At 63.3% G+C, this 15,218-nt stretch overlaps 1 protein-coding gene across 1 annotated transcript; it reads left to right on the top strand.

Moving 5' to 3' along the window:
- The first annotated feature begins 4,350 nt into the window (after positions 1-4,350).
- LOC132814277 (gastrula zinc finger protein XlCGF8.2DB-like) lies at positions 4,351-14,889 on the top strand. The gene is made up of 2 exons (XM_060823463.1): positions 4,351-4,584; positions 11,909-14,889. Exon 2 carries the CDS (start codon positions 11,976-11,978, stop codon positions 12,942-12,944), a length of 969 nt encoding a protein of 322 aa, XP_060679446.1. The 5' UTR covers positions 4,351-4,584; positions 11,909-11,975; the 3' UTR covers positions 12,945-14,889.
- The last annotated feature ends 329 nt before the right edge of the window (positions 14,890-15,218 follow it).

Here is a 15,218-nt window from a genome sequence, read left to right as displayed (position 1 = left end):
CCCCCACACTCACTGTCACCCTCCCCCACCCCCACACACTCACCCTCCCCCTCCCCCACACACTCACTGTCACCCTCCCCCTCCCCCACACACTCACTGTCACCCTCCCCCCCCCCCACACACTCACTGTCCCCTTCCCCCTCCCCCACACACTCACTGTCCCCCTCCCCCTCCCCAACACACTCACTGTCCCCATCCCACACCCCCACACACTCACTGTCCCCCACCCCCACACACTCACTGTCCCCCTCCCCCACACACTGTCACCCTCTCCCTCCCCCACACACTCACTGTCCACCTCCCCCTCCCCCACACACTCACTGTCACCCTCCCCCTCCCCCACACACTCACTGTCCACCTCCCCCTCCCCCACACACTCACTGTCACCCTCCCCCACCCCCACACACTCACTGTCCCCCATCCCCTCCCCCACACACTCACTGTCACCCTCCCCCACACACTCACTGTCACCCTCCCCCACACACTGTCACCCTCTCCCTCCCCCACACACTCACTGTCCACCTCCCCCTCCCCCACACACTCACTGTCACCCTCCCCCCCGCACACTCACCCTCCCCCACCCCCACACACTCTGTCCCCCACCCCCTCCCCCACACACTCACTGTCACCCTCCCCCACACACTCACTGTCCCCCTCCCCCACGCACTCACTGTCCCCCTCCCCCACGCACTCACTGTCCCCCTCCCCCACGCACTCACTGTCCCCCTCCCCCACGCACTCACTGTCCCCCTCCCCCTCCCCTCCCCCACACACTCACTGTCACCCTCCCCCACACACTCACTGTCCCCCTCCCCCTCCCCAACATACTCACTGTCCCCCTCCCCCACACACTCACTGTCCCCCTCCCCCACACACTCACTGTCCCCCTCCCCCTCCCCCACACACTCACTGTCACCCTCCCCCCCACACTCACTGTCACCCTCCCCCTCCCCCACACACTCACTGTCACCCCCCCCACACTCACTGTCACCCTCCCCTGCCCCCACACACTCACTGTCACCCTCCCCCCCACACTCACTGTCCCCCTCCCCTTCCCCCACACACTCACTGACACCCTCCCCCCCACACTCACTTTCACCCTCCCCCTCCCCCCCACACTCACTGTCCCCCTCCCCCACACACTCACTGTCCCCCTCCCCCTCCCCCACACACACTCACTGTCACCCTCCCCCTCCCCCCCACACACACACTGTCACCCTCCCCCTCCCCCCCACACACACTGTCACCCTCCCCCCACCCCCACACACTCACTGTCCCCCACCCCCACACACTCACTGTCCCCCCCAACACACTCACAGTCCCCCTCCCCCACACACTCACTGTCCCCCTCCCCCACACACTCACTGTCACCCTCCCCCCACCCCCACACACTCACTGTCCCCCACCCCCACACACTCTGTCCCCCTCACCCTCCCCCACACACTCACTGTCCTCCACCCCCACACACTCACTGTCACCCTCCCCCTCCCCCACGCGCTCACCGTCACCCTCCCCCACGCGCTCACTGTCACCCTCCCCCGCCCCCACGCCCTCGCCCGCCCCCACGCCCTCGCCCGCCCCCACGCCCTCGCCCGCCCCCACGCCCTCGCCCGCCCCCACGCCCTCGCCCGCCCCCACGCCCTCGCCCGCCCCCACGCCCTCGCCCGCCCCCACGCCCTCGCCCGCCCCCACGCCCTCGCCCGCCCCCACGCCCTCGCCCGCCCCACGCCCTCGCCCGCCCCCACGCCCTCGCCCGCCCCCACGCCCTCGCCCGCCCCCACGCCCTCGCCCGCCCCCACGCCCTCGCCCGCCCCACGCCCTCGCCCGCCCCCACGCCCTCCCCCACGCCCTCGCCCGCCCCCACGCCCTCGCCCGCCCCCACGCCCTCGCCCCCCCCCACGCCCTCGCCCGCCCCCACGCCCTCGCCCCCCCCGCCCCCTCGCCCGCCCCCGCCCCCTCGCCCGCCCCCTCGCCCTCGCCCGCCGCCTCGCCCTCGCCCGCCGCCTCGCCCTCCCCTTGCCCTCGCCCGCCCCCTCGCCCGCACCCTCGCCCGCCCCCTCGCCCGTCCCCTCCCTCATCCTCCCCCTCATCCTCCCCCTCCCCCGCGCCCTCATCCTCCCCCTCCCCCGCGCCCTCATCCTCCCCCTCCCCCGCGCCCTCATCCTCCCCCTCCCCCGCGCCCTCATCCTCCCCCTCCCCCCGCGCCCTCACCCTCCCCCTCCCTCGCGCCCTCACCCTCCCCCTCCCCCGCGCCCTCACCCTCCCCCGCGCCCTCACCCTCCCCCTCCCCCGCATCCTCCCCCTCCCCCGCGCCCTCACTGACCCCTCACCCTCCCCCACACACTTCTGTCACCCCCTCCCCAACATCTCTCACTCACTGTCTCCCCCTCCCCACCCCACCCCTTCCCACACATTCACTGTCACCCCCTCCCCACCCCATTCTTTCAATGTCACCCCCTCCCCACCCCATTCATTCAATGTCACCCCCTCCCCACCCCATTCATTCAATGTCACCCTCCCCACACACTCACTGTCACCCTTCCCCCCCCCCACCCCACCCCATATACTCACTGTCACCCTCCCCCTTCCCACCCACTCACTGTCACCCCTCTCCCCACCCCACATCCAACACACTCAATGTCACAGTAACTCCCTGTCCACACGCTCTGTGTCACATTAACCCCCACCCCACGTGTCCGATGTCACATTGAGTTGTGGTGGGGGAGGGGTTTAAGTGTTTTGAAGAGGTGACTGAGAGAATGTGTAAAAGGTATTTGGACAGACGCATGGCCAGGAAAGGAGGTACAGTGGGATATGCGCCAAACACATGTAAAGGGAACTGGTTTACTTTGGGAAATGGGGCCAGCTTTGACACATTTCCATGCTGTAGTGACTCTATAACTCTCAGTGTAAAATTAACCCCCCCCCCCCTTCCCTCCCACAAACACAGCACCAAATTATCATGGGCACACCCACACAGACTCATGGCCACTGCCACTGAGGGTTGTGGAGGCTCAGTCATTCAGTATCCTTCAGTCAGAGTTCGATAGGTTCCTGATTACTAAGGGGGGAATCCAAGCTTATGGGCCTGTTCCTCCCCACCCCCTCCCCTTCTCCATTGCTCCCCAGAGTTGACATGAAGTTTGTTTGGCATTGTGGGGTGTTTAGTTATACACTGAGCATGGGCGTCAGTGTGGAGTGGGAGGCAGAAAGAGCTATGTCATGATTTCATCTGCCCCTGCCCCTGCACAGCCACTATCTCACCTCGGTCATGGCTGTCACTAGTGTTGCAATTTGTACCTGGGAGAGGGGCAGGAGATGTTCTCGTGGTATTCCTGCTGGGCTGTTAATCCAGAGACCCAGGTAACATTCTGCAAGGTGATGCATTTTGGTCAGGTAAACCAGGGTAGGACTTCTCCCGGAAATGGTAGACCCTGGGAGTGTTGCCAAACAGGGACCTCGGAGCACCGGGTGGAAGGTAGAGTTGTAGGTGGACAGGATAATGAAGGCGGCGTTTTACACACTTCCCTTTACTGGTTAGTGCACTGAGTATAAGAGTTGGGAGGTCATGTTGTGGTTGTACAGGACATTGGTTAGGCCACTGTTGGAAGACTGCGTACAATTCTGGCCTCCCTGCTATAGGAAGGAGGTTGTTAAACTTGGAAGGCTTCAGAAGATTTACAAAGGCTGTTGCTGGGTCGAGAGGGTTTGAATAGGCTGGGGCTGTTTTCCCTGGAGCATTGGAGACAGAGAGGGAGTGACCTCAGAGAGGTATAAATTCTAGGTTCATCAAAGATAGCATGAATAACCAAGGTCTTTTTCCCCAGAGTGGGGGAGTCCCAAAGTAGAGGGCATAGGTTTAAGGTGAGAAGGGAAAGGTTTGGGGTAAAATTTTCACACAGAGGGTGGTGCATGCATGGAGTGAGCTGCCAATACAAAGTGGTGGGGGCTAGTGTAATGACAACATTTAAACGTTATCTGGATGGATATATAAATAGGAAGGCTTCAAGGGAATATGGGCCAAATGCTGGCAAATGGGGCCAGGTCAGATTGGGATGTCAAGTTGGTACAGACCAAAGGGTCCGTTACCTGTTGTGTGACTCTCTGACTGAAATGAGGTGGTTGTGAACCTGTGGAAGTCTGTATCACAGAAGGCTGGAGGGAAGTCAGGTCACTGAAATGGATTCAGGGAAGAGATCAGTTAGAGACTCAGATGCTCAATTCATCAAAGTGTATGGGGAGAAAGCAGGAAAATGGCTTTGAGATAGAGAATCAGCGGTGATCCTACTGAATGGCAGCACAGGCTGGAAGGGCTGAATGGCCTACTGCTAGTTTCTGTGTTTCCTCAGTTCAGCCCAGCTCACAATGAAAATAAGGACCAGTTCCAGTTCGGAGGCAGGCGGAGAGATGGGACCATTCCGAACGGGCTCCGGTTTGGGGCCAGGTGGCAAGACGGAATATTTCCGATGTATTTATGCCCCAGAGCTTGGGATATAGTGGGTAGCATTTCTAAATTGGCAACTAACATGAAAAACGGGAAGCGCAAAAGATCACGAGACAGTGGCACGGGCAGAAAAACAGCAGGTGAGGCGTAGCGCAGAGACGGCGTGTAGCGCAGAGACGGCGTGTAACGCAGAGACGGCGTGTAGCGCAGAGACGGCGTGTAGCGCAGAGACGGCGTGTAGCGCAGAGACGGCGTGTGGCGCAGAGACGGCGTGTAGCGCAGAGACGGCGTGTAGCGCAGAGACGGCGTGTAGCGCAGAGACGGCGTGTAGCGCAGAGACGGCGTGTAGCGCAGAGACGGCGTGTGGCGCAGAGACGGCGTGTGGCGCAGAGACGGCGTGTGGCGCAGAGACAGCGTGTGGCGCAGAGACGGCGTGTGGCGCAGAGACGGCGTGTAGCGCAGAGACGGCGTGTAGCGCAGAGATGGCGTGAAGCGCAGAGACGGCGTGTAGCGCAGAGACGGCGTGAGGCGTAGCGCAGAGATGGCGTGAAGCGCAGAGACGGCGTGTAGCGCAGAGACGGCGTGTAGCGCAGAGACGGCGTGTAGCGCAGAGACGGCGTGTAGCGCAGAGACGGCGTGTGGCGCAGAGACGGCGTGTGGCGCAGAGACGGCGTGTGGCGCAGAGACGGCGTGTGGCGCAGAGACGGCGTGTGGCGCAGAGACGGCGTGTGGCGCAGAGACGGCGTGTAGCGCAGAGACGGCGTGTAGCGCAGAGACGGCGTGTAGCGCAGAGACGGCGTGTGGCGTAGCGCAGAGACGGCGTGAAGCGCAGAGACGGCGTGTAGCGCAGAGACGGCGTGTAGCGCAGAGACGGCGTGTAGCGCAGAGACGGCGTGTAGCGCAGAGACGGCGTGTAGCGCAGAGACGGCGTGAGGCGTAGCGCAGAGATGGCGTGAAGCGCAGAGACGGCGTGTAGCGCAGAGACGGCGTGAGGCGTAGCGCAGAGATGGCGTGAAGCGCAGAGACGGCGTGTAGCGCAGAGACGGCGTGAGGTGTAGCGCAGAGATGGCGTGAAGCGCAGAGACGGCGTGTAGCGCAGAGACGGCGTGAGGTGTAGCGCAGAGATGGCGTGAAGCGCAGAGACGGCGTGTAGCGCAGAGACGGCGTGAGGTGTAGCGCAGAGATGGCGTGAAGCGCAGAGATGGCGTGAAGCGCAGAGACGGCGTGAGGCGTAGCGCAGAGATGGCGTGTAGCGCAGAGACGGCGTGTAGCGCAGAGACGGCGTGTAGCGCAGAGACGGCGTGTAGCGCAGAGATGGCGTGAAGCGCAGAGACGGCGTGTAGCGCAGAGACGGCGTGTAGCGCAGAGACGGCGTGAGGCGTAGCGCAGAGACGGCGTGAAGCGCAGAGACGGCGTGTAGCGCAGAGACGGCGTGAAGCGCAGAGACGGCGTGTAGCGCAGAGACGGCGTGTAGCGCAGAGACGGCGTGAGGTGTAGCGCAGAGATGGCGTGAAGCGCAGAGACGGCGTGTAGCGCAGAGATGGCGTGAGGCGTAGCGCAGAGATGGCGTGTAGCGCAGAGACGGCGTGTAGCGCAGAGACGGCGTGAGGCGTAGCGCAGAGATGGCGTGAAGCGCAGAGACGGCGTGTAGCGCAGAGATGGCGTGAAGCGCAGAGACGGCGTGTAGCGCAGAGACGGCGTGAGGCGTAGCGCAGAGACGGCGTGTAGCGCAGAGACGGCGTGTAGCGCAGAGACGGCGTGTAGCGCAGAGACGGCGTGTAGCGCAGAGACGGCGTGAGGCGTAGCGCAGAGACGGCGTGTAGCGCAGAGACGGCGTGAGGCGTAGCGCAGAGACGGCGTGAAGCGCAGAGACGGCGTGTAGCGCAGAGACGGCGTGAAGCGCAGAGACGGCGTGTAGCGCAGAGACGGCGTGTAGCGCAGAGACGGCGTGTAGCGCAGAGACGGCGTGAGGTGTAGCGCAGAGATGGCGTGAAGCGCAGAGACGGCGTGTAGCGCAGAGATGGCGTGTAGCGTAGCGCAGAGATGGCGTGAAGCGCAGAGACGGCGTGTAGCGTAGCGCAGAGATGGCGTGTAGCGCAGAGACGGCGTGAGGCGTAGCGCAGAGACGGCGTGTAGCGCAGAGACGGCGTGTAGCGCAGAGACGGCGTGAAGCGCAGAGACGGCGTGTAGCGCAGAGACGGCGTGTAGCGTAGCGCAGAGATGGCGTGAAGCGCAGAGACGGCGTGTAGCGCAGAGATGGCGTGAAGCGCAGAGACGGCGTGTAGCGCAGAGACGGCGTGAGGCGTAGCGCAGAGACGGCGTGTAGCGCAGAGACGGCGTGTAGCGCAGAGACGGCGTGAGGCGTAGCGCAGAGATGGCGTGAAGCGCAGAGACGGCGTGTAGCGCAGAGACGGCGTGAGGTGTAGCGCAGAGATGGCGTGAAGCGCAGAGACGGCGTGTAGCGCAGAGACGGCGTGAGGCGTAGCGCAGAGATGGCGTGAAGCGCAGAGACGGCGTGTAGCGCAGAGACGGCGTGAGGCGCAGAGACGGCATGAGGCGTAGCGCAGAGATGGCGTGAAGCGCAGAGACGGCGTGAGGCGTAGCGCAGAGATGGCGTGTAGCGCAGAGACGGCGTGAAGCGCAGAGACGGCGTGTAGCGCAGAGATGGCGTGTAGCGCAGAGACGGCGTGTAGCGCAGAGACGGCGTGAGGCGTAGCGCAGAGATGGCGTGTAGCGCAGAGACGGCGTGTAGCGCAGAGACGGCGTGTAGCGCAGAGACGGCGTGTAGCGCAGAGATGGCGTGAAGCGCAGAGACGGCGTGTAGCGCAGAGATGGCGTGAAGCGCAGAGACGGCGTGTAGCGCAGAGACGGCGTGAGGCGTAGCGCAGAGACGGCGTGTAGCGCAGAGACGGCGTGTAGCGCAGAGACGGCGTGAGGCGTAGCGCAGAGATGGCGTGAAGCGCAGAGACGGCGTGTAGCGCAGAGATGGCGTGAAGCGCAGAGACGGCGTGTAGCGCAGAGACGGCGTGAGGCGTAGCGCAGAGATGGCGTGAAGCGCAGAGACGGCGTGTAGCGCAGAGACGGCGTGAGGCGCAGAGACGGCATGAGGCGTAGCGCAGAGATGGCGTGAAGCGCAGAGACGGCGTGAGGCGTAGCGCAGAGATGGCGTGTAGCGCAGAGACGGCGTGAAGCGCAGAGACGGCGTGTAGCGCAGAGATGGCGTGTAGCGCAGAGACGGCGTGTAGCGCAGAGACGGCGTGAGGCGTAGCGCAGAGATGGCGTGTAGCGCAGAGACGGCGTGTAGCGCAGAGACGGCGTGTAGCGCAGAGACGGCGTGTAGCGCAGAGACGGCGTGTAGCGCAGAGACGGCGTGTAGCGCAGAGACGGCGTGTAGCGCAGAGACGGCGTGTAGCGCAGAGACGGCGTGTAGCGCAGAGACGGCGTGTAGCGCAGAGACGGCGTGTAGCGCAGAGACGGCGTGAGGCGTAGCGCAGAGACGGCGTGTAGCGCAGAGACGGCGTGTAGCGCAGAGACGGCGTGTAGCGCAGAGACGGCGTGAGGCGTAGCGCAGAGACGGCGTGTAGCGCAGAGACGGCGTGTAGCGCAGAGACGGCGTGTAGCGCAGAGACGGCGTGTAGCGCAGAGACGGCGTGTAGCGCAGAGACGGCGTGTAGCGCAGAGACGGCGTGAGGCGTAGCGCAGAGATGGCGTGTAGCGCAGAGACGGCGTGAAGCGCAGAGACGGCGTGTAGCGCAGAGACGGCGTGTAGCGCAGAGACGGCGTGTAGCGCAGAGACGGCGTGTAGCGCAGAGACGGCGTGTGGCGCAGAGACGGCGTGTGGCGCAGAGACGGCGTGTGGCGCAGAGACGGCGTGTGGCGCAGAGACGGCGTGTGGCGCAGAGACGGCGTGTGGCGCAGAGACGGCGTGAGGCGCAGAGACGGCGTGTGGCGCAGAGACGGCGTGTGGCGCAGAGACGGCGTGTGGCGCAGAGACGGCGTGTGGCGCAGAGACGGCGTGTGGCGCAGAGACGGCGTGTGGCGCAGAGACGGCGTGTGGCGCAGAGACGGCGTGTGGCGCAGAGACGGCGTGAGGCGTAGCGCAGAGACGGCGTGTAGCGCAGAGACGGCGTGTAGCGCAGAGACGGCGTGAAGCGCAGAGACGGCGTGTAGCGCAGAGACGGCGTGTGGCGCAGAGACGGCGTGAGGCGCAGAGACGGCGTGAGGCGTAGCGCAGAGACGGCGTGAAGCGCAGAGACGGCGTGAGGCGTAGCGCAGAGACGGCGTGTAGCGCAGAGACGGCGTGTAGCGCAGAGACGGCGTGAAGCGCAGAGACGGCGTGAGGCGTAGCGCAGAGACGGCGTGTAGCGCAGAGACGGCGTGTAGCGCAGAGACGGCGTGTGGCGCAGAGACGGCGTGAGGCGTAGCGCAGAGACGGCGTGTAGCGCAGAGACGGCGTGTAGCGCAGAGACGGCGTGTAGCGCAGAGACGGCGTGTAGCGCAGAGACGGCGTGAGGCGTAGCGCAGAGATGGCGTGAAGCGCAGAGACGGCGTGAGGCGTAGCGCAGAGACGGCGTGTAGCGCAGAGACGGCGTGTAGCGCAGAGACGGCGTGTAGCGCAGAGACGGCGTGAGGCGTAGCGCAGAGATGGCGTGAAGCGCAGAGACGGCGTGTAGCGCAGAGACGGCGTGAGGCGTAGCGCAGAGATGGCGTGAAGCGCAGAGACGGCGTGAGGCGTAGCGCAGAGACGGCGTGTAGCGCAGAGACGGCGTGTAGCGCAGAGACGGCGTGTAGCGCAGAGACGGCGTGTAGCGCAGAGACGGCGTGTAGCGCAGAGACGGCGTGAGGCGTAGCGCAGAGATGGCGTGAAGCGCAGAGACGGCGTGTAGCGCAGAGACGGCGTGTAGCGCAGAGACGGCGTGAGGCGCAGAGACGGCGTGAGGCGTAGCGCAGAGACGGCGTGAAGCGCAGAGACGGCGTGAAGCGCAGAGACGGCGTGAGGCGTAGCGCAGAGACGGCGTGAAGCGCAGAGACGGCGTGTAGCGCAGAGACGGCGTGAGGCGCAGAGACGGCGTGAGGCGTAGCGCAGAGACGGCGTGTAGCGCAGAGACGGCGTGTGGCGCAGAGACGGCGTGTGGCGCAGAGACGGCGTGTGGCGCAGAGACGGCGTGTGGCGCAGAGACGGCGTGAGGCGTAGCGCAGAGACGGCGTGAAGCGCAGAGACGGCGTGTGGCGCAGAGACGGCGTGTGGCGCAGAGACGGCGTGTGGCGCAGAGACGGCGTGTGGCGCAGAGACGGCGTGAGGCGCAGAGACGGCGTGAGGCGCAGAGACGGCGTGTGGCGCAGAGACGGCGTGTGGCGCAGAGACGGCGTGAGGCGCAGAGACGGCGTGTGGCGCAGAGACGGCGTGTGGCGCAGAGACGGCGTGTGGCGCAGAGACGGCGTGTGGCGCAGAGACGGCGTGTAGCGCAGAGACGGCGTGTAGCGCAGAGACGGCGTGAGGCGTAGCGCAGAGACGGCGTGTAGCGCAGAGACGGCGTGTAGCGCAGAGACGGCGTGAAGCGCAGAGACGGCGTGTAGCGCAGAGACGGCGTGAGGCGTAGCGCAGAGATGGCGTGAAGCGCAGAGACGGCGTGTAGCGCAGAGACGGCGTGTGGCGCAGAGACGGCGTGAGGCGCAGAGACGGCGTGAGGCGTAGCGCAGAGACGGCGTGAAGCGCAGAGACGGCGTGTAGCGCAGAGACGGCGTGTAGCGCAGAGACGGCGTGTAGCGCAGAGACGGCGTGAGGCGTAGCGCAGAGATGGCGTGAAGCGCAGAGACGGCGTGAGGCGTAGCGCAGAGACGGCGTGTAGCGCAGAGACGGCGTGTAGCGCAGAGACGGCGTGAGGCGTAGCGCAGAGATGGCGTGAAGCGCAGAGACGGCGTGAGGCGTAGCGCAGAGACGGCGTGTAGCGCAGAGACGGCGTGTAGCGCAGAGACGGCGTGTAGCGCAGAGACGGCGTGAGGCGTAGCGCAGAGATGGCGTGAAGCGCAGAGACGGCGTGAGGCGCAGAGACGGCGTGTGGCGCAGAGACGGCGTGTGGCGCAGAGACGGCGTGTAGCGCAGAGACGGCGTGTAGCGCAGAGACGGCGTGTAGCGCAGAGACGGCGTGTGGCGCAGAGACGGCGTGTGGCGCAGAGACGGCGTGTAGCGCAGAGACGGCGTGTAGCGCAGAGACGGCGTGTAGCGCAGAGACGGCGTGTAGCGCAGAGACGGCGTGTAGCGCAGAGACGGCGTGAGGCGTAGCGCAGAGACGGCGTGTAGCGCAGAGACGGCGTGTAGCGCAGAGACGGCGTGTAGCGCAGAGACGGCGTGAAGCGCAGAGACGGCGTGTAGCGCAGAGACGGCGTGTAGCGCAGAGACGGCGTGAGGCGTAGCGCAGAGATGGCGTGAGGCGCAGAGACGGCGTGAGGCGCAGAGACGGCGTGTAGCGCAGAGACGGCGTGAGGCGCAGAGACGGCGTGAGGCGCAGAGACGGCGTGTAGCGCAGAGACGGCGTGTAGCGCAGAGACGGCGTGTAGCGCAGAGACGGCGTGAGGCGTAGCGCAGAGACGGCGTGAAGCGCAGAGACGGCGTGTAGCGCAGAGACGGCGTGTAGCGCAGAGACGGCGTGAGGCGTAGCGCAGAGATGGCGTGAGGCGCAGAGACGGCGTGAGGCGCAGAGACGGCGTGTAGCGCAGAGACGGCGTGAGGCGCAGAGACGGCGTGAGGCGCAGAGACGGCGTGTAGCGCAGAGACGGCGTGTGGCGCAGAGACGGCGTGTGGCGCAGAGACGGCGTGTGGCGCAGAGACGGCGTGTGGCGCAGAGACGGCGTGTAGCGCAGAGACGGCGTGTAGCGCAGAGACGGCGTGTAGCGCAGAGACGGCGTGAAGCGATCATTTTGGCTGCCAGGTTGGGAGAAGTGAAAGAACGTTCCTAGTAACCTATATGCACAAATTGAGAAAGGTGGCAGAGCTGTATGAAGGAGCAGTCAGGAACAGGACACTGTGTCCGGAATTCGTTCACAAGGGAGGGGGACAAGAGGAAGGAGGCAATCGAGCCCACACCCTCAAATGACATGACTCGCCATCACCCACACCACTGCCCCTCCTCTCTACCACCTCCCCACCACACCTACTCTCTCTCTCACACACACACACACACACACACACACACACACACACGTCAGTGGTACCAGATACAGAACATAACTCCATTTCTCTTTCTCCAGCGTCAGAGTTGCTGAGTTTCTCACTTGATTCCTTAGCCCACCTGGAGTCTCTCAGTCAGCGTGTGACGTTGTGTTTGATGTCTGCTAGGAACTGTGTGTTACAGAGATTGATACCTACTGGCCAGAGACCATGCAGCCTAAATTGTTGCTCCTTTCAGAATGTGACCTCCTTTGTCCTTAGAAGTGCAGGCTGACAGCAAGTCTTTTCTCTTTTAGCAGGTGTCTTTCAGAGCTGTATCATCTCCTCCTGACAGAAAGCTGGAACCTGCCTTCAGGGGCCTTGATGGTATCTCGCTCGTCTGGGATCCCGAAAGGCCGCAGGATGGAAGAAGAAGACAGTTGCCCCGGCCCTGGCCCTGGCCCTGGAGAGGCGCGGTACGGGTGTGACGTGTGCGGGAAGCAGTTTGCCTACACCTCCTCGCTGTCCCGGCACAAGAGCAGCCACACCGCTGGCACCTGGTTTGAGTGTGAGGACTGTGGCAAGGGCTTTGTCTACCTGGCCAAGCTCAACACGCACCGGCGTACCCATGACAAGGCCCGCCTGTACGCCTGTGCGGACTGTGGGAAAGGATACCTGCACCCCTCAGTGCTGGAGGCTCACCGACGCTCCCACACCGGAGAGCGGCCCTTTACCTGCCCGGTGTGTGGCAAAGGCTTTGCCCAGTCCTCTGCCCTGTGCTCCCACCGGCGGGTACACAGCGAGGAGCGCCCCTTTGGCTGCGGTGAGTGTGGGAAGAGGTTTAAGAGTGCCCAGTGTCTGATGAAACACCAGCGGTTACACACTGGCGAGAGGCCGTTCGGCTGCCCGCTCTGTCTGAAGCGTTTTGTGAGCGCCGGGGGGCTACTGACCCACCAGCGGGTGCACACCGGCGAGCGCCCCTTCACCTGCTCACTCTGCAGCAAGAGCTTCGCCCACGCCTTCAGCCTGCGCACCCACCAGCGGGTACACACCGGCGAGCGCCCCTTCACCTGCTCCCTGTGTGGCAAGGGCTTCACCCAGTCATTCAGCCTGCGCACCCACCAGCGGGTCCACACTGGCGAGCGCCCCTTCACCTGCCTGGAGTGCGGTAAGGGGTTCACCTACTCCTCCAGCCTGCTGGGGCACCGGCGGGTACACACAGGCGAGCGCCCCTTCACCTGCCCACACTGTGGAAAAGGCTTCACCTACCTGTCTAACCTGCAAGCCCATCGCCGGCTCCACTCAGGGGATAAGCCACTGGCACCCCCTGCCCCACTCCCTCCCACGGGTTAGAGGGGGGGGGGGGGGGGGATGCTCCTGCTGTACAGCCAGTCAGTCCATGTGTCCACACCTCCCTCAACTTTCTAAATCACTGCCCCCATTCAAGCCCCCACCCACCAGCCCCCTCCCCATTGTCACTGGGTAACACACAATCACAGAATTCAGTCCATCGTGCCAGCACCAATTTCTATCCCCCTCGTATCTAACCTCCTGCACTTTTCCCCAACATCCCTGTATTCTATTTCTGTCCAAATACCCACCCCATGCCCCTCTGGAATGTCTCTGTTGAACCTCTCCCATTTCCAGGTAATTCATTCCACACTCTTAACTGTTTGCTGGGTGGAATGGATTTCTTTTTCACATCACCCTTTACTTAGTTTGGACTTCACCTTAACTCTGCTCCTTTCGTTCTTGTTCTTTTACGATCAGGAGTAACTCTGCCGAGACCCCCCTCTCCTCACTTACAACTGAAGGGGATGCTTGGGGACAAGAACTCACCACCATTTGCGGAGACTGACCCGATCACCCTCGACTCCCATTTTCCGGCCTTTTCCCCTCCGTTCCCCTTCCTGATTTAAAAAAAACCCTCTCTCTCAGCCTCGGCAGCCCTCTGCGGTGTTCCCTGCTGAGAGAAGGCATTCCTCTGGAGATTCTGTGGGGAATGAATGGATTGGAGGTGTGGGGGAGAGCCCGGAGCCTGACCAATCTATCTAACCTGGCCCGACCTGTCCCACAGAGAGCAGAATCCAAAGTGACGCACTCGCTCCTCTCCAGACCCCACTGATCCAGAGTAGAACACAGGTCACCCTCCATCCCGAGAGTCTGTCCCCCGATAACACACAGCCTTCAGCAGTTACACCACTTTTACACAGGCTGTTAGGGGCAGTCCTGCTGGTGACACCCACAGGAGGACTTGAAAAAAAATCAGCATTCATACTGCACAAGTGGCAGGGAATGACCATTTCCAACAAAGGAGAATCACTTAGCCATCACCCCATTTTACCGTCACTGACACGCCCATTATCCAACATCCTGGGGGTTACCATTGACCAGAAACTGGCCTGGACCCAACCCTAGATAAACACAGCGGCTGGGAATCCTGCAGCGAGTAACTCCCCTCCTGACTCCCCAAATCATCAACAAGGTACCACCCTGGAATGTGGCAGAGTACACCCCAGTTGCCCTGGATGGGGGCAATTCCGATAACACTCAAGAAGCTCAACACCGAGCTGGAGGGCTGCTTTGCCCCTGGCCAATTGGCACTACATCCACCCACCGACACTCAGCAGCAGCAGCAGCAGCAGCAGTGTGTAACATCGCCAAGGCAGAAATGCACCAAGTCTCTTTCAACAGCACCTTCCACCATGACCAGTTCCACCTTGGACAGGGCTAGCAGGTACATGGGAACACCACCCTTTGCTAGTCCTACTCCAAGCCACTCCCCATCCTGACTTGGAAATATATTGGCCATTCCTTCAGTGTGGCTAGGTCAGAATCCGGGAATTCCCTCCCTAAGGGTCTACCTACTGCAGTGGTTCAAGAAGGCAGCTCACCCCCACCACCTTCTCAAAGGCAGCTAGGGAGGGAGGAGTAACTGCTGGGCTCTGTTCCTGACACCCACATTGGAAATGAACCAGAACATGTCTTGAACCTGGCAGTGTGGATATCGGTCGTGTCAGTTGTAGAATTCTCCTGTGAGCTCCCTGTGTGACCGTCTGCAAACTGAAGTGAAGGGTTAATAATGTCACTGAGTCCTGGAGAAATGACCGGGGTTCCTGTGAGTTTCAGTTTCTGGGACCCTGAATCATTATGTTTAGCTTCAGACAGTTTGTGTGGGATGTCCCAGCTGCTGACCCGGTCAGTGTCCGGATTGTGACTGTGGGGAGTTGGAATCCCTGCAGGACAGCGTTACACTTCAGCTAATGGCCCACTGTCAATAAATTCTCTGTAACAAGCACACCACCTTTTCAGTCATTCTTTGCCGGAGGTGCTGGCCGTGGGGGTGTGTGCTGACCGTGGGGGGGGGAGGTGCTGGCCGTGGGGGAGGTGCTGGCCGTGTTGGGGGGGGAGGGGCGATGCTGGCCGTGGGGAGGTGGTGGCCATGGGAGGGGGGGGTCCTGGCGGGGGGGGGGGGGGCGGGCGCTGCTGGCCGTGGGGAGGTGGTGGCCATGGGAGGGGGGGGTCCTGGCCGTGGGGGAGGGGCGCTGCTGGCCATGGGGAGGTGGTGGCCATGGGGAGGGGGGAGGTGGGGTGGTCCTGGCCGTGGGGAGGTGCTGGCCGTGCGGG

Source organism: Hemiscyllium ocellatum, unplaced genomic scaffold (genome assembly GCF_020745735.1).
Source record: "Hemiscyllium ocellatum isolate sHemOce1 unplaced genomic scaffold, sHemOce1.pat.X.cur. scaffold_783_pat_ctg1, whole genome shotgun sequence".
Lineage (NCBI taxonomy): Eukaryota > Metazoa > Chordata > Chondrichthyes > Orectolobiformes > Hemiscylliidae > Hemiscyllium > Hemiscyllium ocellatum.
This window is presented reverse-complemented; position numbering and strand designations above follow the sequence as displayed.